Below are 21307 nucleotides of genomic sequence, written 5' to 3'. Positions count from 1 at the left end.
TCAAACAGCTATGCCCAAGCTACAAGAGAAGTCACCAGTGTCATAGACACAGCTGACAGTGAGGAAGTGGAAAGTCTGCGGTCCAAACTCGTGTCCTTGACACCCTTGCTTGTCCAGACAGCGCAAGAAACAGCCATGAGTTCAGCCATGAGTACAGATGGCATTTATAAACACAGTACGGACTTTTCTGACCTCATCAAAAATGCCCGTAAGATATTGCTCCCAGTGGCAGGGGTGTGGTACCATGCCGTTTACTCCATGTTCCAAAACTTTGTACCCAATATGTTGGAGTCCATCACACAAGAACTCACCGAGGTCATGTGTTTATGTGCAGATGCCGTGCAACTTGTGACATCAGCAGATATAAAGGTGATGGGTGAGTGTCATGAGAGTATAATGTCTTTGCAGAGCAAGCTCCAAAAAGCTCAAACCAACACTAAGAATCTTACAGACATAGTGGGTTCAAGACCAACTCAAACTGATGAACTTGACGGTCTCTGCATGCTTTGGGCCTTGTCTGTCCAAGTACTATTGAACTCATTGGACAAGGTTGTGGGAACAGTTACGACTGATAGTAAGGGGCACATAATCACACATCAAATGACACCCAAAAAATGGTTGTCAGTAATGTCTGAGAACTCACTTCGCATACAAGAAGCTGCGAGACTGTCTTCTTTGAACTGTCGAGATAGCTATAAAGTTAAACTGCTAGGAGAACTACAAGACGACGTGAAGACACTTACAGATTCCTACCTACAGGCTGCTGAAGAAGTTGGTACGGTGTCCCTCTCAAGTGTCCTGATGCTGGCAAAATCAGAGCTACTTCAGAGACAGCTTCAGATTAAAATGAAAGCACTCTCTTGTCTCCTGAGCAAAGTTAACCATGATTATGTGACGGCCATTCAAGATACTATTGCTTTGGCATGCTCGGTCCAAACAAAAGATTGTGACATGGAAACTGAAGATACTCTGGCACAGTTTGAAAGTGCTGCAGAATTGCTTATGCAGAATGTTAAAAGTGCCATAGAGTCCATTCAGGACTGTTTCAATTTCATTAGAGACCCAAAGGAAAGGTCCAATCTGAGATTCATTAATGACCACTTGACATTTCAGATGTCAGACATTGTGAGTAGAGCCAGACTAATCGCAGAGACGCAAACTCTTGGAGACACTCTCACCCTTGATATTCAGTCACAGTGCTTTTCAGCAAAGGCACATTACCTTGTTGAAGAAATTTGTAAAGTAGATGGAATTCTTGCGGTCACAAAGGAACAGATAAAGTGTAGTTTGCAGGGCAAAGTGTCTAGTGGAGTCCCCCAGACACAAAGTTTCACAAAAAAGGCAACACTACATCCTCCATCCACAAATAATCAAGGTCCTACTAAAAGCAAACCAAGCACCAGTGTCCAAGATGTGTCCAATCAGGAACCAAATAAGGTAATATAAAAATGATGAATCATGGTATAGTTGAAGAATGGACATTTTAGATCAAGCAATGTAACATATTTATCTACCTCAGGAATTGACATCCCAGAGGAGCCCAAGAGGTCCTGTGTTCAGCTTAGTAGATACAACCCTCGCTTACACTTCTCTCTTTTTGAAACGAGAGACTGAGAAGTGGGATGACCAGGGTAACCAGATTGTCAAGGTGACAAAAGAAATGGCAGATAAACTCTATCACATGGCCCAGTACCTAAAGAAGAAAGGGCCAATCCAGGTCAGAAGCTTTGAAAGTTTTCTTTTACCTAAAGGTTATGTTCCCATACTGACACAAGTTTGTTTCACCTTTAGACCAAAGATGCTTTTGTAACATCTGCAAAAGATCTTGTCTCAAGCGGCCAGTCAATCACCCAGTTTGTGCGTGTCATAGCAGACCACTGTCTGGACAAGCATTGCACCGAGGAGCTCTTTGTCATTGCAGAGCAGATTCTGACCATTTCCAACCAACTTACCATCATTTCAAGGTGAGAGACAATCATTAGTATATCTCCCTGACTTGCAATAATTCTGATTGAAGGTCTTTTTTGCAGCATCTGAAAGTTGCTTTCTTCCTTAAATCACTGACACATTCAAACATGTGCAAACAACATTAACAATAAATTAAACATGCAAAAATCTCATGTGACCCAAGGGGTGCATGGTGTCTCTCCAGTGTTAATGCAGTTACTCCTGGGTGCAAATCATCAGATGAGATCCTGGTGAAGAATGCCCAGAATCTACTCCAGACAGTTATCCAAGGAGTACGAGCAGCAGAGACTGCCTGCATCAGGGTAAGAGAAACTGAGAAAGTTTTCCTCCAAGAACTTGGGGAAATAAGATTGTGAAGGAGCATTATGCACCAAGGAATAAGTAAAAAAACAGTGGTGTCTATCTTCTCTTGTATGATATTTAGCATGCTTAACTTTGGTTTAAATGGCTCTTTCTGATTTTACAGGGTTTGAAACAGCCTGAGCCAAACTCGGAAGCAGCAAAGGCAGCAGCGTTCTGTTTCCAGTGGAAAAAGAGTCTCCTTATGCACCGGGCTCAAGAACAGCTTAACCCAGAAACTGATGATTTGGGTCTACGTAGGACCTCCCCACATTCAACAGCGCCTAGCCTTGCACCACCCATCAATGTGTTAGATAATTACAAATGAGTAAACACAAAATAAAGGGTCTTAATTTTGCCTATAACTTTTGGATATTCTGTTGTTCTCAGAAGTCAACAGCCATGCCATACACTGTGGTATATCACATTGATTTATAATTTTTTTGAGCCTCACAACCCAAACTAAAATGCACAATGAACACAATACTGAGGCCATAAAATAATAAAATAAAATATAATAAAAAGTACCCAAAATGTGAATAGTCAAAAGATATAACGTTTTTGATATAATTTTATCATCAATGTCCAAGTAAAATTGCAGGCCTGATCTCATTTATAAATCATTTACTGTAATACTTTAAAAACATACCCCTTCTAATGCATGGATTTATGTTTGTATGTAGTATGTTATGCAAGTAGTATGTATGTTATGTATGTAAAAAAAAAGGACTATGCAATATGTAGAAAAAGGACATAAACAAAAACAAGTTGTAATGTAAATCAAACTTTTGAAACATTTGAAAGCTACAAACATTTAAAAAAATTTAAATGGACCCGTTTAATGATTTACATTTTTCAGTATGATTATTTATACTAGCATTGTACTGTATGCTTTTTTTTTTTTTTTGTATTAGTCCTTTTTTCACATTGCACATTTTTGTCCGAAATATATGCATATATATTTCAACATGTATTTGAAGAGTTATGGTTAATGGATTTTAGAAGTATGATAGTAAATTATAAATGAGATCAAGTGTGAAATTTAGTTGGACACTGATGATGTGATATTTTTATCCTCAAAGTTCATTGTACAGTAAAATGCATTAGCCTGAAGGCTAAAACTGTGACTGGAGTTGCTCAGCTGGCTGCTATTGTGATGGGCTTCACAACACGAAAGTGACATCAACTTAAAAACACTAATATCAGAATCACTTAATCCTTTTTATTTTATTTTAGACATCGAATTTAAAAAAAGAGGAAAGTGACTGCTTTATGTAAATTCCCTTATTAGCATTTCAGTCAGACTGGTAAAAGAACACAAAAGCAGTTCAGCATTTTCAGTGGAAAAACATATACAAATAAAATACAATTATCTATGCAAGAAACAATGACCATAAAAAAGATGAAAACAAAAAGCCGTGTGTTAAAAAGAAAACCATTTACAATGGAGATTCTCTGCATTGAATCTCATTTGAACCTTTTCATCACCAAAATCACAAATGCTTTGATGAAATGCACACTTGAATGAGACATAGAAGTGTTATTATATTACAGTGTTTATATATAATTTGTATGTAGTTAGGGCGATATATACTGTGGGAGTTTAGCAAAATGTTATATTTTTTCTATAGCTTTATGCATTACACAGTACTACAAATATGAATGCTTTAAGCCACACATCCCTTTTAACCGCTGACAGCAACAGAACCATTGCGTCACTGATATTACATATACTCACCAGTTTATCAGACTCTGCTTACCAAAGTCTCCATATACCAGATACAAATGTACTTAAAATGCTTCTTGAGTAGATAAAGTCCTTGTCTATCCAATGAGAATCTATGCACAAGTGGCCAAAAGAAAAAATGCATCTGGTTAGATCATGATGCAGCAGGGGAGTATATATGTACAAACAAATATAAATAAATAGAAAAGCTTCATATACATGCAGGGTGAATACAAAGAACAGATGTACAGAATACAGTAAATGCATGAGCTATATTCAGTATACGTGTGTTTACTGACAGAACGGAGAGGCTGTGGGGTCAAAGGTTTTAAAGACATCTCTCAAGGGCCTGTCTTTCTTCTTACTGTCTTTGTCCTCCTCATCCTCTTGTGGAGTCCCAGCAGCAGGGCCTACGGGTTTGTTCTGCCGCGGGTCAGTGTAAGCAGGCCGTATCAGTCCTGCTAGTGCCTGGATAGGCAAGTTGTGCACAGCGGGAGCTGCCGCCCAGACTGGCGAGCAAGGAGACATTACGGTAGGCACAGGAGGATTTGACGGACAGCCACTTGTGCTGCTCTCAGAGTCATCAAGTGGACTTTTTTCGTCTTTTTCTACTCCTGTTCCCTGTGAAGGCGAGGCATGTGGCGGAGAGCTTGGAAGCTTTGTAGACGGCTTTAGGATGCTTGGTTTTTTAGGGTGCTCCTCACTTTCACGTTTCGGAGAGAGTAGGCTGTGATTGCGTGGATCGTATAAACTTATCCCGCCTAACAGCGTGGTAGGGCTCTCAAGACCCGCGCCCATTGAAGACGCCAGACGGGGAGCATATGGGGGCAACTTTTCTGACTCGGGCTTTGTGGAAGCAGCAACCGGTTGGTTTGAAGATCCACGTTGTAGCCGCGGGTCAGAGGCTCCTCCTCCAGACGGACTCTCCCTCATACCCGGTAACTTGGAGTCCAGGCTTCCTGACCGGCTGATTCTGGGATCAAGAGTCTTGTGTGTACGTGGGTCCACAGGCTTATCCAGGTGGTGGTGACGAGTATCCACAGTCCTGCCAGGAGGACTGCCGAGTCGCCCGACTCCCTCTTTGAAGCGGGCAGCTGCCAGACGTGGATCAGGAGGTGCTAGGGTTAATGATGGAGGGTGATCCGGTGGGGAGGAAAGACTACGGTTAAGCTGAGCATCTGCAATTAAAGGTGGGAGCGGAAGATTTATTGAGGGCTCCTGTTTGGGAATCAACAGAGGAATGAGGTCCTCTGGAGCCCAAACCACAGTTTGTGCAAATGCTGGACGCTGGAGGAGAATATCCACCCGGATGTGACTGAACTGCTTGATTTGACAGCGGGGGTCTCGCAGCACGGCTCCAGGGCTGGGATCCAACGGGATCAAGGCTGCTCGTTCCCTTAGCTCTCTCTCACATTCGTCATCATCCTCTCCGGTGGGAGGTTTGTGGAACACAGGGGGGTTTGGGTGGCGATGGGGGTCAGGTTTGGAGGAGTCCAAAGGTTTCATCTTGCGTGGGTCTCTGGCAAGCCTGGGGTCCTCGATACCATCTCCAGCATCTTTCCTGTGATCTGGGGGACGCTGACGTGGGTCAGCTTTTATTCGAGGATTGTTGGGCAAAGCTCGCTCCTTCTGGAGTCTGGGGTCAGCTGGTCCCATGCTAGGCTGGTTTTTCAGCATGTCATTTTGCTTCTTTAGCGTATTAAGGATGGCTGTTACGCTACTGCCCTCTTCCTCATCACTGGAGTACCAATTCGGGGCTTCATCTAGTAAACAGAAATGATATTAGAATATGAACATTCAAATAGAATCAAACCGGAACCAGGAACTTCATATTTTAAAAAAACTTTGCTAATGTATTACTATTAAATTTTAAAATTGATTTGACTACTGTATCTATAAAAAGTTATGGTCCTGGTTTTTTTCCACTAGCTTCTGGATTATAGCAAAATTGCAAAAAATAAAAATAAATAAATAAAAGCTCTGTGACCAACAGAAGTTTATGATTCTAACAAGTTTTGTTAATCGCGATAATCTTCACAAATAAACACAACTTTTATGAATTTTAAAGCCTAAAAACAATCTGCAGAAGAGGAAAAGCTAATGTTAATTAAAGCTAACCACAAATGCATGACTTCAGTGTCACCAATATTAAGCTTCCTACAACTCTTTTAGTCTTTACTTCAAAGTCAGAAAGTTTGAGTCAGAATATTTTTGCAAGAGTGCTAGTTTAAACAAAAGTATGCTGTAACAGTGAGTAGATTAATTTCCCTGTTCGCTGTGATTATGTTTAAAGCCCCCAACAATCTCTGTAGTCCCACTTAGCCACTTGTTAGAAACCACATTTTTTTCAAAACACTGAAATAATTAGGTATTACTGATATATTTTATGTCCTAGAATAAGACATGACAAGCCTGTGTTAACCACAGACCAAAATTCCATTCAAAAAAACCCACTGACTTCAGGAGGATGGATCCAGAAATTCAAAAAACTAACTTGTTTCCAGGTTTTAGTACACCTGCAGCACTCTATTGTTCAGGGTTAAAGCAATATTGTTTCAATATGTTTATTTCCAACATCCCACTCTAACCTGTCTCTCTGTTGGGAGGAGCAGACCCTTGTCCCTCATCCCTGTGAGAGTCAGAGTCTTGCTTGTTCTGGTTGAGACGTAAAAGCAAAGCCTTCTGTACAGCCGGAAGGAAGTCCTGAATCCCGCTGGAATCAGCGTTACCATGTGGCTGCGAGTCCTGCATGGGTCCCTCATCTGTAGGTACAATGGAGAACAGGGCATGAATACATTCATATTTAATAAATATCATGCTTTAAAAGCATCTATTAAATGGAAAAAATACAAATTAATGCTAAATAAAGACCTACCCCCTTGGGCCAGAGATTGGCTGCTAAACAAATTCTTGAAGAACTCCGAGGGCATCTGGCCCATGTTTTGGAAAGGCATGTTCATTTGCATGTCAGGCACAGGTTGAAATGGAGCCCCCTGTTGATTCAGTGGAGGACGGTTCATGTATTGCATGTTTCCATGAAAAGCAGGCGGCTGACCTGGAGGTGGCATAGGAGAGCACTGGCCAAAACCCGGGGGCGGAGGTAGGCCTGGTGGGTTTTGGGGCATTCCAGGACCTGTGAATGGTAGGGGAGGGCTCCCTATGGAGCCTGGATGAGGGGAATGGGAAAGATTGGGTGGAGAAGACATCATATTGCCAGCCTGCATATCCTCAGGGCTACTGCCAAACTGTGGACCACCTTGAAACTGTCCAGCAGGGGGTGATGTACTGTTGTAGAAATTGGGCCTGCAATGAAAACCACAATCAAACATGCTACAAACGAAACAAAAACATAACTTACTATGTATAATTGACACTCACTTGGACTATTGGGGGAAAACATCTTTCTCAAATTTTCTATAATACTGAATAGTAGGGGTATAACGGTTCACAAAATTCACAGTTCGGTTCGATACGACACGGGGGGCGGGGCAATTGGTTACGTTGCATTGTTGGAAATATTTCTGTTTTAAACCATGAGGGTGAGCTAATGGATATCACACAAGCGCGTGTTTGCACCAGGGTTTGCACACGTGCAAACTCTGCGCAAGGTTTATGCCGATGAACGCCTTAATCTCAATCAATTCACTATAAGCAGAAAGTGAAAGTAAAAACAGAATGATGGGAGTAATGAGGAAGCTTTCGGCATCTGAATCTACTTCAACATGCTGATAATGATATAGCCTATAGCTGTTTTATTCCATTTATTCCCTTTATATTTCTCTTGTGGCCCGTACATACTGAAAAAAAATAAGAAACGTATTTTGTGTTAAACAGGTTGTTTTTGAAAGTCGGGGCTAGAAATAATAGCTTTTTATTTAATTGATTTTATTGATGACTGCAGTGTTAATATTTTAATTATAGGACTATAATTCATTGTAGGTAGCCTATAGCCTAATAGACCTGTTTTAAAAAACCTTTTAATTGAGGAGTAAATAGCCTATGGCCCAGTTATGCGCTAATTATTGCGGGGGAAAATTAATTGTACTTTTAATTTAATAATAAAAGTAACTTCATAATAATAATAGACCTAGTAAAAAATAAGAATGTAACAGGCCTACATTAATTGGAAATGCCAAATCCTCTTAAGCTTGCCAATAATTGATGTTTTTGACAATATCTCTGGCTATCGTCAATACAAGATCATCGTCTTTCGACGCACCCCAGCAAGGGGATGCCTGTGACGTCGCTTGGGCTGCGTTGTTGAGCGCAGTGGCACTGATATTTCACACACTTTAAGCTTTTATATTCCAAACGTAATTGGATTAGTCCAACGAATCATTCGGTTTGTAATGCGTACCGAACCGAAAGCCTCGTTCCGAACGGTTCAATATGAATACGCGTATCGTTACACCCCTACTGAATAGGTAATCTATGCAATGCCAATCTGAAGTAACTGGTTGTAACTGTGGTTCTGAACTTTATAGTTTGTCAAAAAATAATAATAATAATGACCTTTATGAATGTAGAAATAATTATCTACACTTCATTTTGACTTGTAGAATGAAAATATATTTATTGATATTGCCAACTTGTGAATGGGGTATAAGAAAAAGCTAAATGATAATACTAAAACAGGTTAGATGATATGTAAAACAGACTAAACATGGCCAAATATTCTGGATGTAAACAGTCAGTGTTAAGAGGATTATGTCAATAAATACCAACGGTACCTTAGAGCAATCTTCTGGGCCAAGTCCACAGTAGGCTGAACTTTAATCTCAAAAAGAGAGGGGATCTTCTTGCCTCCATCCGGTGGACTTCCAGGCCCAGGAGTGGGTAACAATCCAACTCCTGGAGGTGGTTTAGGTAGTGGAGCAATTCCTTGTTTTCTCAGATCTTCTAACTCCAGCTCATCCTCATTGACAGTTTCATCATCTGTATTTAGGATCTAAAATGTGCAACAGAAATTAGGTTTAGGTTTATTCATTGAATTTGGCATTCAATAGTTCCAAGAGTTGATGCTAAAACTTAAACCTTGCTAGATGTGACAGTTTCATATCTAGACTTCTTATAAAGTGCTAAAATAACTCTAATTGTGAACCTGGAACTGGACAGTTACTAAGAACACATTTTATTACCATTGCATAGCTGAAGCACAATCTAAGTTACTTAAAATTCTCAGTAATCAGTGTGTATTTTAATTATGCATATAGTGCATGTGTATGCATGGAAACTGAATAATAAATTCAAGCATTCGTAAAAATGTGTGCATTTGTATGGGAACTGGATATTAAGTCACAAGTCAGTCCATACCTTCTCCAAAAGTTCCTTGGTAACATCGGTTAAAGGTTCATGGGAAAACTTGCAGTTGTCTCCTTGATAACACTTTGCTCCTGTGTGAAAGAACTTGCAAGGATACTCACGTACACTTTAGGGTCAAGGTCCAAAACGAGAAATAGACAACAGAAAACCCTTTCTTTTTTGACTAATGTCAAGTTATGATTATCTCCTACTGTTAATCTGTAAAAACTTATCCAAGAAATGTTTTGAAAGGATATTGTGCATGTATATACAGATATCTCCTTTGGTACAGTATCCCTGGACATAAAACTTGCACAGTTCTTTCTTCTTCTCTGGAACAACATTATCATGTTCAAACTTGCACTGGTCCCCCTGTGAAGCATTAAGATCACGTTACAACTGAATTTTGACAAATAAAACGAAATACTGTTTAAAGGGGTCATATAATGCTACATGCACTTTTATAAGTAGTTTGAACTGAAATGTGTGTTGGCAGTGTATGTAAACAACCACCCTATAAAAGTGTTGTTTTTTTAAAATCTACTAAAATCTTTACCCCTTTCTCAAATTGAGCCTTCTGTCCGTGTGACGTCACACAGACAAAGGTCCTCCCACGATAGTTTGATTGACAGTAGCGTTTTAGCACAGACTGCACTGGTGTCTTACCTCAAACCCGCCCTGAGAGAGTTGTCATCAGTTGTTTCACCGTCGGAGCAGATGTAGAAAAGAATGACTCCTAAGCGATTGAGGTGACTTGTTGTTGGATGTAATAATGAACATAGCAGTAGTCATTTACTCCCAGCAGCTGAAGAGGTTTATGTTCTGAAGGGAATGCGCCCTCGATCTACCTAAATGCATCTATGTTCGCGCGAATGACAAGGTTTTTTAAATTAATCTTTGCAAATCGCATTTACTAATATTGTGCTAATTAGAAAGTTTCACGATGAATGCGGCTAAAGTAAACAATCCCTCAGAGATTGGCTCGGAAGAGAGGGGCGGAGTCAGCAGAGCTCATTAACATTTAAAGGAAAATGACACAATACTGCTTGCTCTGCTGTTTTTGACACCGTAAAAAGGTGTTTTTACACTACCAATGAAAAATTTTAACCAAACTATGTTACAGACTTTTCATTAAGACCCTAAAGAATAACATCAACTTGTGGAAAATGGGCATTATATAACCCCTTTAACCCAACATATGTGTGATAAGAGTGAAATTAGCTTACTTTGATGCATCTACCCTCGAGGAAATATTTACAAATGTGCCTCCCATTGTGTTCAACCGTATGTTGATTAATGAATTCCTGGCTCATGATTGGACGCTTCTTCTGGAAACTGGGTGGACCTTTAGAATCCTGTATGAGGACAAGACAATAACATGAGTGTGCTGAGATCTTACTGGTGATAGTTCACATAAAAATGAGAAATTCTCACCCCATCTCCTCCACCCTGTTCTCCTCCTCGGCCACGGCCCCGGCCCCAGTTCTTGCCCTTCTGTTTCTTATTCTTGTTCAGCATTCCCCGTCCCCTGCCAATGGCACCACGACCTCTACCACGCTGCCCACCAACTATATAACAAGTAAAAGAAAATAATGAGAGATAACTACAAGGAATGCTCAAAATTACAGGTTTAGTCTGTTGGGTCTTCAAATGAATTCCCATGCAGTCTTACACTGCTGTTGTTGTTTTTGTTGTCCCTTCATGATTGGTCTCTTGGCCTGGTCTTTATGCCCTGCCTTGCCATGACCAGATGATTCTTTAGCATGTTTGTATTTAGACAGCTCCTCTGAGAAATCATCCTCTTCATCATAGTCATACTTTTCTTCACTGTAGTCACTGTATTTGTCCAAATCGCTGTTCTTGTGCTGCATTGATCTCGGTGGTTTTGTGGGTTCATTTTCCCGCTGGAGGGACGTGGGTAGAAAAGAAAGTTAACTGAAAGCTGCTGCTAATGAAATGTTAAATACAGTACCTGACCCTGAACTCACCTGCACCAATTCTCCATCATGGTCACGATATGTTCCTTTGCTCTTCTTGCTCTTAGGTCTGTCTTGACGCTCATGCTCTGAGTCATAGCTGTCTGAGCTGGAGCCACTGGATGGAGAGTGATGCTGAAATGGAAAATGTTGAAAAAAGGTAAGAGACAAAAACTAGTAACAGTTGCACAAAAAAGATACCATAGAACGTACCTTTTGACGGTCTCGTCTCCTTCTCTTCGACCGTCGTTTTTCTTTAATTTTCCTGTGTCGCTTTCGGGAATGCCGGTGTGACTTTTCATCTTTTTCTCTGTCTTTTCCCTTCTCTTTGTCTTTCTCGACCTCCTCAGACTCCTCCTTAGTTTCCTTCACTTCTTCTATGCTTATGCCTTCATCATCTATTTCTCCATCCTCCAATTCCCCATCCTCCCTGTGAGATCAAGAGCCAAGAAAGTGCTATCAAATCAGTGAAATAGCAAAACAGTCACTAGTATTCAATGGTGTTTGCTAAGCATCATTACTATTATTGCTCATACACAGAAATAGGGGTTTGTTATGAAGTTTTAAAGACTTGAGCCAAAAAACAGCCACCCACAATCCTCTAGCAACCAGAGAGAACATCCTACAAACTGTATAGCAATGCATTGGCAAACACCCACAACACCACCATAGTATTGTGGCAGTGAGCTTTGCATAGGCCTTCAATAAATATACAATTATACTTACATAAAACTCCTCTACAAAAGCATCATAACAAAATAACTAAATTTTAAAACAAAAGTGTCTATTCTGTTCTGAAGAGCATATGCTGGATAAGAACACTGCAAATTGGTTTTCTGTTCATAATATTTAAAACATACTCATCTTTTTTTGGATATGTTTAAGATGAAATAAATGAAAACCTAGTTTGTTTGGGTAATTCCAGAGTCACATAATCAAGCAGCATAAACCAATGCAAAATGAATGGAGCAGCAAACTCTTATTGGATTACAACCAATACGGATGTGAATGTTTGTTTTGCCAGGTGTCAAATTCCCAACAGTTTTCCAAGCGTTAAAGTTTGAAGTGAGAACAAGGACACAATAACACAGAGAGTCTGAAGGTCTCTCGGCGTTTGCCAAATTAGGCCACTATAGAAGGAAACCAAGATCTTTTTTTTTTGCATAGCTAAATGGCTTTACATACAATAACGCAGCATGGAGCATGCAAAAGATGGCACTATGGTACCTTAGTGGGTTTAGAAACACAAAGCGATTATTTCTACATAGTTAATACAAAGTCAATGTTTGTCAATGGGATGATGTAGTGACTATGTATGTGAGATTACTGGTTTGATGACTAACTTGGTGTCTTCTGTGTTTAACTTTGAGGGCAAAAACAAAGGGAAATGGAAGAAAACTTAATAATTATTAAATTTTAACCACATTGCACTTCTCAATATTAAACATATGAGCAATGTACATATGAGCAATGCAATGCGCACACACACACACACACACACACACACAGATACAAGGTGTTACGTTGTTACAAACAGTAATGTGAAACTAGCACTAAGTTGCAATGAGATTTTTTTGCATCTGAATGGTGTCAAGGCCAAGCCAGCAATCTCTTTATTCAATAATGCATGCTGTTTATACAGCACCGTTGGAAATATTTGCAACTTGTGTGCAACTTACATTAATAGGATATAAATTCATCTGAATTGGGGTCAGAAATTATTCAAGAATGAGGACATAAAAATCCTCCAAATATGGCCTAGATATTTAAAAGTGTGGGACAAAATGATGTTATCTTCTACCTAACTTAATAAATATTTTATCTAGACCTATGTAGTTATGAGTTCAGAAATGATGACATTTCAATGAACTGATTCAACATTATTTCTGACATAAATGGACAGTGTGATGTTATAAAAAGTATGATGATTAATCATGCACAAAAAAAAAAACAGGAATGCATGAAAGAAAATAAATAGGGTCAAGTGGGCAGATAATCTTAAAACAGACTCAGCCAACTCTACAGCCTCCCATCACTGGTTGATAATTAAAACAGCTCAACACATGCCTCAACAGTCCTGTCATGAATCCCTACCAGACATGGTTTCCTTTCCCAAGTGGGCGGGGCGTTCCGATGGAACGTGAGTGGGCGGGGCATCGTACGCGTCGTTACTATTTACATATTCAACAGCCTTGAAACGACTTATTAACATTACTGTAATAATAACCAGCTACTACAGCCTTCTACAAAACCCCAAATGTCCTTCAAAATCAGCTAAATAAGAGCGCAAACAAGTGGGGAAAGATGAGCACTGTCACTTGCTTGCCTCTGCAACAGATATTAAAATGAGAGTAAGTTACATGCAGGAAAATATGTGAACTGGGGGAAAGGCCTGTCCAAAAACGAAAACGAAGCCTAACGTACTTGGAAAAACAAAAACAAATAGGTGTCAAAAGATCCACATTCACTCGATACACGCACACAGTGAAGCATTTGCAGATAAGAACATGTTTACTCGACCTTTCTTCCCCTGTCAGCTCACAGTCTGTCATGTTTTTGTCAAGTACGGGGCTTGGGGGACTGGAGAAGAGGCTCACAAAAGCCATGATGGTTGGAAGCGGAACTGGCCCTTCTCCGCAACCAGAGTAAGGAGCATCAGTCACTCGTTGGCTGAAGGCTTTGATATACTGACAGTCTGGAGAAAAACTCACGGTTTACGCGTCTCAACAACACATGAGACGCTTAACAGACATTATATCCGCTCTCATGTTTAACGCTGTCTCAACACAGCTTTGATACCCTCAGCTTTGTTTATGTCCCCGGCGGTTTCACAGAAGCCCAGGTGCGAGACTGCAGACGCAGAATATTGTGTTTACGTTCGAAGGTTTTTTTCTGGATCTTCCACAGACATGGCGCCCGCAACATTTTCGCGAAAATGGCTGCGAGGATCTTGCAGAAGCAAGTGGTCCCGCCCAGTTTGTGAGCGGGAGCCAATCGCTGGGTTTTCCGACTCAATGACTCGCTCTGCTATTGGTTGAAGCACTGGCGCCTAAGCGCGAGAACAATTTCCTGATAATCTATTGGCTATTGAGAATGTCGTACGTGTTTGGATGACGCACTATTTATATTCTGATGTTTATTACTTTATTAACAGTTTTGCTTTTGCTTTTATTTAACCAATGTTTATTTTTCTGAAACAATGCGATGTACTTAGCCCTTGTGCGTGTTTTGGAATTTAATAAAAAAAATAAATGCATACATTAAAAAATAGCCCAAGATCTAAGATGGAGCAAAATTAAACAATATAAAAGCTTAAATGAATAACTCATATTCACACAGTAATACCAATGCATTTATGATAAATAGCCTGTTTATTTTGTGTAAATGAATGATTGCAATACTGTAAAGTATGTAGGCTATGTTAGACTATGCAGAAAAAAAGTTCCACTACATTTACAAACTCTTAAGCATCACAAACTAGTATGTAACATTTATTGTATATACTTTTATAGAGATACAGACATTGTGCATACTTGGGATTCAATTCTACACAAATATGAAAATAAATATTTTATGTTTCCTGAGAGATATTCATTGAATTCAAAGATAAAGATGCTTCTGATTCGTCACTTGGGTCTTTTATCTCATCCTCGGGTGGTTTTGACGTTTTTTGCCTTATCCATGTAAACAGTACAGTTATGCACACTGGGAATGCAAATCCAAGAAGAAAGGCAATCATTGCAGTAAGTGCATGTCCTGTGATTTGTGACAGAAACAAAGATTTCTCCCCTGAAACAAAGAGACAGAGCAAGTCAGTTGAGTTTTCACATATTTTATCATTATGCTCCAATAAATTATGTATGCCCTTGTGAGCGATTTACCATAGGTTATCCTCATTTTCCCATCAATGCTTAAGTGTTCAATCTCACAGGTAACATCGTGGTCGCTCACGTTACTAAGGCTAAGATAGGAGGTCATCTGGAAAGTGCCATCTTTGTGAGGGAGTATTCCAGTAGTTGATACACCAAAATAGACTGGCCTTGCATTTTGGGTCCAGCGTACTTTAATGACGTTTGGATAGAAGCCATGCACAACACATTTAATATATTCCTGACTCTTTTCTCCTCCGGAAGACACATATACTGCAGGTTTTGCTACATTTGAAAAGGAAGCAATTGTTTATCAAATTTGCAATGTGAAACTAACTGAATATAAACAGAAACTATACAGTATATGTACTTTAAATATATTTATGCATCAGAAGTATACATCCAATTTATAGATATATACTGCAGATTTACCTGCCCTGGAGAGGGAGTTGTTGGACTTTAGGAAGACAGTTTTCACTGCAGAACACACCTTTACTAGTCGTGCCTCTTTTTTCTTAATGTATTCTTTGCTCTTTCTCTCTTCTGCTAGAAGCTGACCAGGTTCACTGGTAGCAACCACAGCTTCCTTCGCCAAATCCACATGCATGATGTCTCTGCCATCATAGCCATAGCGCCAGAAACGGCTTACTTGCCCTTCATTGTTAAATGCACATCCGATGAACTGCTGGTATGCATGTTCTTCTAAAATAAACCAATTGCAATAGCATTACTACTAAATATCTATAGATCACATGCAGGTAATTTGATGTTTAAATATGCACAGAATTTTGATTTGAAATGTTTTGTTTTATAAAGTTCACAGTTTAAAATGAATAAATAAGCAGATCTGGACTGATGTTTTGAGTTTCCTTTTTGGATATGATCCAGGCTTGCACACAAACTCCTTAAAACATTTACCATTGTTTTTTGTTATATTCTCCCACACAATATTACATTAAATATACAAATATAGCTATATTGGAAAAAATGTCCTACCTGCTGCATGGATGGTATTAAAGAAAGCCATGACGAAAATAAAAACTTGCATTTTGCTTTGCCAGCATTCACAACACTACAAGTTGAATTTTAAAAGTGAAAGTAGGTCTTTTATATTGCTGTGCTGTAATGGTGCAATTCGGTTATTTTGCACCTACCACTTTTATATTTGCAATCACTTTATATGGGTGTAATCCTTAATGAACTGACTAAAATTCTTAGGGAAAAAAATATTAAATCCTGTCAAAGAAAACCATGGCATATCAAAAGTGAAAGTATAGGAAAGGTGTGTTCGACTTGAAGCGGCGCTGCGCAGAATGATCAGTGTATGACATCAAAGTACCGCGAGAGCCATTCGAAAGCATATAAGGATGCATCTGCTCTCTTATTGCTCTCGCGGTACTTTGATGTCATACACTGATCATTCTGCGCAGCGCCGCTTCAAGTCGAACACACCTAAAGAAAAACTGGTCAAGACATCATGTGATTGTTATGTTATGTTGTTCGGTTTTAACAAGAACACATTGGTTTTTTGTTACTTTCTGCGAACCAAATTGTGTGAATGGCAAACATGAGAATCATACAGACATTCATATCAATACTTCTGATTTCTCCTCAGATCACCATGTGGACAGGTGAAGTTATTATATTGTTTTGTTTTCTCATCCCTCCTCTTCAACAGGAAGTAATGCATTTTTTAGGAAGACAATCTTAGCATGTGTAAATTCATTGCATCTATTAATTAGAAAATATTGTACTGTGTAATATTAATGAATAAGTTATGTTATGTTATGTTATGTGTTATTTTAAATTTTTTTTAGACTACCAGACAGTAAATGTCCTGGCCTACACGCGGATGATGGAGAATGGCTCCATAGACCAGGCGGTGGTTGTTTTGGTGAATGAAGCCACATTTGCGTACTTCGATCAGGCAAAAAACACATTTGTCTTGCGTCCCAGTGCAAGTGGCGGGTTCTCAGTTTTAGAAGGCAGTGATCGCTCGTTCTGCATGTATGAGGTGTTAGCAGGATTTTTTCGACAAACTGATTACCTGGAGAAACTCAAACAAGAAACAAATTCATCAAAATCACTTTTGGGTAATCTGATCAGATGTTCTGATGTCTAAACTGACATTGTGTGTGTGTGTGTGTGTGTGTGTGTGTGTGTGTGTGTGTGTGTGTGTGTGTACCTGTTTATGCTACATTGTGAGGACCAAATGTCCCCACAAGGATCGTAAAACCTGAAATTTTTTACATTTTGGTCCCCACCAGGGAAAAAAATATATAAAAAAATAGTAAATTATGTTTATCTGAAAGAGTAACAATGGAAACAGGTTTTCTGTAAGGGGTAGGTTTAGGGTTAGGGTCGGGTTAAGGGATAGAAAATATAATTTGGTCAGTATAAAAGTAATAGAAGTCTATGGAAAGTACCCACAATTCACAGAAACAAGCGTGTGTAAACCTGTTTGCATTGTTGCACTTTCAGATAAACATAATTTATTATTTTTAATAATTTTTTTCCCTCGCGGGGACCACAGGTCAGTTCCCACAATGCCAAAACATTTCTGGTTTTACTATCCTTGTGGGGGCATTTGGTCCCCACAATGTAGCATAAACAAGAACACACATATACAGGTGCATCTCAAAAAATTAGGATATCGTGAAAAAGGTCAATATTTTTTGTCACTCATTTCAGAAAGGGAAACCCATATATTATATAGATTCAATACACATAGAGTGAAATATTTTAATCCTTTATTTCTTGAAATTTTGATGATTATGGCTTACAGATAATGAAAACCCAAAATTCTGTGTCTCAGAAAATTAGAATATTACATAAAAAAAAAGTTATTTTAAACAGAATGTCAGGCTTCTGAAAAGTATGTTCATTTAGATGTACTCAATACTTGGTTGGGCCTCCTTTTGCATGAATTACTGCATCAATGCGGCGTGGCATGGAGGTGGTCAGTTTGTGGCACTGCTCAGGTGTAATGGAAGCCCAGGTTGCTTTGATAGCGGCCTCCAGGTCATCTGCATTGTTGGGTCTGGTGTCTCTCATCTTCCTCTTGACAATACCTCATAGATTCTTTATGGGGTTCAGGTCAGGTAAGTTTGCTGGCTAATCAAGCACAGTAACACCATGGTCATTGAACCAGCTTTTGGTACGTTTGGCAAGTCCTGCTGGAAAATTAAATCAGCATCTCCATAAAGCTTGTCAGAAGAAGGAAGCATGAAGTGCTCTAAAATGTCCTGGTAGATGGCTGCATTGACTGTGGACTTCAGAAAACACAGTGGACCAACACCAGCAGATGACATGGCAGCCCAAAACATCACTGACTGTGGAAACTTCACACTGGACTTCAAGCAACATGGATTCTGTGCCTCTCCACTCTTCCTCCAGACTCTGGGACCTTGATTTCCAAATGAAATGCAAAATTTACTTTAATTTGAAAAGAGGACTTTGGACCACTGAGCAACAGTCCAGTTCTTTTTCTCCACAGCCCAGGTAAGACGCTTCTGACGTTGTCTCTGTTTCAGAAGTGGCTTGGTAGCCCTTTTCCTGAAGACGTCTGAGCGTGGAGACTCTTGATGCACTGACTCCAGCTTCAGTCCACTCCTTGTGAAGCTCTCACAAGTGTTTGAATCAGCTTTGCTTGACAGTATTCTCAAGCTTGCGGTCATCCCTGTTGCTTGTGCACTTTTTCCTACCCAAATTCTTACTTTCAGTCAACTTTGCATTTAATATGCTTTGATACAGCACTCTGTGAACAGCCACACCTTTCAGTAATGACCCTCTGTGACTTACCCTCTTTGTGGAGGGCGTCAATGTTCGTCTTCTGGATCATTGCCAAGTCAGCAGTCTTCTCCATTATTGTGGTTTCAAAGAACAAGAGATACCCGGAATTTATTCTGTAGAGATGGTCATTAATTGAAACTCAAATTTAAATATTCTAATGTTTTGAGATACTGATTTTTGATTTTCATGAGCTGTAAGCTCTAATCATCAAAATTAAAACAAGTAAACTTTTTCATTACTTTACATGTAATGAATCTAAAATATATGAAAGTTTCACTTTTTGAAACAAGTTACAAGAAAAAATTAACTTTTTCACGATATTCAAATTTTTTTAGATGTACCTACAGTGTTGGGGAAAGTTACTTTTAAAAGTAATGTATTACAATATTGCGTTACACCCTAAAAAAGTAACTAATTACGTTACTTAGCTACTTTTTATGGAAAGTAATGCGTTACGTTATTTTGCGTTACTTTTTAAATATGAGCAGGGCATGATTGTTTTTAATAAAAGAAGTTCTAATCATAGCAAATGTAAAAGCCCTTTCACACCAAAACGTGTAATGAATAAACCTCAGGCTGTGAACTAGAACGCAGGAGAAGAGGGTTCAACACTCTTCAGCAATAAAACACAATGAAGCACAATTGTTAGTTTATCTAAAGTCATTTTTGCGTATTAGTATGGTTGGATTGGATCATCAAAGGTCAGCAGCAAAGACATTGGTTAATAAAATGGGATTAGATACATTTGTGTTGTTTAACATATTTAATTATTGCAGGTTTGCGTCATATTCTGAGTTTGCATTTCACGGTTTTAATTTATTTTGATGAATACTAAATCTGTTTTTTGCGAGTGAGATGAATTAATGCACATTCACATTTAGTCTAGAACTACAGTAACATCATGTTCACAGCGTACTGTCAGTCAATAAATGGGGAAAAAGTAACTCAGATATTTTCTTGTAAATTAAAAAGTAATGCGTTACTTTACTAGTTACTTTAACTCGCGTTACTTGTAATGCGTTACCCCCAACACTGTGTACCTGTATATGAGCAAACTACTTCTAATTTGAGTTCTTTTCCCCCCCACAGTACGTCCTTCAGTCAGTGTGTATACTGAGTTTCCTGAACAGCAAGGAAAAGTAAATGTCCTTTACTGCTATGCCACTGGGTTTTACCCTGGTGACATTGAAATAAACTTTTATTTAAATGGCCAAAAGTCCATTGTGAAAGCAGAGACCTCTGACTTAATGTATGGGGAAGACTGGACCTTCAGAGTGTACAAGTATATGAATATCACCCCACAGCATGGGGACGAATACACATGTGAAGTGAGACACAGTAGTTTGGCTGAACCTAAAATAACAGAGTGGAGTAAGTTTGCTCACTTTATTGGAAATGTGAAATATAAAGTTTGTTCAAATAGTAATATGATAAAAATCATTAATACATTTTTTTTACTGTTTTTAAACTTTTCTGAAGGGCCTGAATTTTCAGCATCCACATCACATCTCTACTGGGCTTATGCACTACCTCTTGGCATCCTGTTGGGAATCATGGTATCTGTCCTGATTTTAAGAAGAAAACGGCGTTCTCAATTATAATGGGGAAAAACTGAACTGCATGTTCATCTGAACTTTGTGGCTTATAGATGAGCACAGCATAGAACTCATTTATTTGGGTAGAATCCATTACAATCTATAATTCAGTCTTTATTCTGTAAATCCATGTTTGCCATTTTTATGCCTGGTTTCACAGACAAGCCTTAACTGAAAGCAACATACACAGACATATCTTAAAATATGTCAGTGTTACTGATTTGTATCAAAATGTACACCAGTATTGTTTTTTTTAAAAGGCACATTTAAAACAAACAAACAAACCCTACTTAAAACCCTACTAATTTAACTAAGGACTAATACTGGCTTAATCTAAGCCCTGTCTGTGAAACCAGGCCTTAGTGTTCTTTAGTCACTTTAAAATAGTCTGTATTTACTGTCAGGGGCATATGTAGGCATGGGGACAAGGGCATGGGGTCCTGCTCCAGAAAAATAAATAAATAAACAATTTTTTCCTTTAATAAGCACTGCATGTCAATGTCTCGGTGCACCTGGAGAAGTTCTCTCTAACTTGTATAGCTAGGCCTGTGTGGAGGAGGTAAGGCTAAAAGTAGCCTATAATATATTTAGCCTAACTACACACATTACAAACCCGTCTTTTTAGGCAAGGACCCTGTGCCAGATCTAAACACCTGGTGGCAGCAAACCACAAAAATCTACCATTGTTTACCGTGGTTACATCTTCCTCCCAACTTTTAAATACCTTTTAAATCACTTATT

At 39.0% G+C, this 21307-nt stretch overlaps 3 protein-coding genes across 3 annotated transcripts; 1 reads left to right on the top strand and 2 right to left on the bottom strand.

Annotated features, from left to right (window-relative positions):
- Positions 1-3510: 3510 nt before the first annotated feature.
- On the bottom strand, positions 3511-14251 carry LOC306882287 (zinc finger CCCH domain-containing protein 6-like). The gene is made up of 12 exons (XM_079436820.1): positions 13831-14251; positions 11524-11740; positions 11323-11445; positions 11007-11238; positions 10769-10902; positions 10561-10689; positions 9592-9706; positions 9347-9456; positions 8764-8981; positions 6909-7336; positions 6622-6795; positions 3511-5796 (listed from the first exon to the last, which is right to left on the bottom strand). The coding sequence occupies exons 1-12, from the start codon at positions 13914-13916 to the stop codon at positions 4325-4327; spliced, it is 3438 nt and encodes a 1145-aa protein (XP_079292946.1). The 5' UTR covers positions 13917-14251; the 3' UTR covers positions 3511-4324.
- A 630-nt stretch (positions 14252-14881) lies between these two features.
- LOC306882582 (hereditary hemochromatosis protein homolog) lies at positions 14882-16206 on the bottom strand (the record flags this gene model as incomplete). Its single annotated transcript, XM_079437300.1, has 4 exons — positions 14882-15099; positions 15192-15464; positions 15612-15881; positions 16176-16206. 4 exons carry the CDS (start codon positions 16204-16206, stop codon positions 14882-14884), a joined length of 792 nt encoding a protein of 263 aa, XP_079293426.1.
- Positions 16207-16746: 540 nt separating this feature from the next.
- Positions 16747-20583, top strand: LOC306882581 (uncharacterized protein; the record flags this gene model as incomplete). Its single annotated transcript, XM_079437299.1, has 4 exons — positions 16747-16810; positions 16997-17272; positions 20061-20342; positions 20451-20583. The coding sequence occupies 4 exons, from the start codon at positions 16747-16749 to the stop codon at positions 20570-20572; spliced, it is 744 nt and encodes a 247-aa protein (XP_079293425.1). The 3' UTR covers positions 20573-20583.
- Positions 20584-21307: the final 724 nt, after the last annotated feature.

The sequence above is a fragment of the Barbus barbus genome (assembly GCF_936440315.1).
Source record: "Barbus barbus genome assembly, chromosome: 16".
Taxonomy (NCBI): domain Eukaryota; kingdom Metazoa; phylum Chordata; class Actinopteri; order Cypriniformes; family Cyprinidae; genus Barbus; species Barbus barbus.
The sequence above is the reverse complement of the archived record's forward strand: the minus strand, read 5'-3'. Positions and strand labels throughout refer to the sequence as shown.

Coding starts and splice junctions, on each gene's coding strand:
- LOC306882287 (XM_079436820.1), bottom strand. CDS start 13,916: ATGGCTTTTGTGAGCCTCTTCTCCAGTCCCCCAAGCCCCGTACTTGAC. Junction 11,446..11,523: donor GGAGACGAGACCGTCAAAAG/GTACGTTCTATG, acceptor TTTCCATTTCAG/CATCACTCTCCATCCAGTGG. Junction 8,982..9,346: donor CCAAGGAACTTTTGGAGAAG/GTATGGACTGAC, acceptor TGCACATTTTAG/ATCCTAAATACAGATGATGA.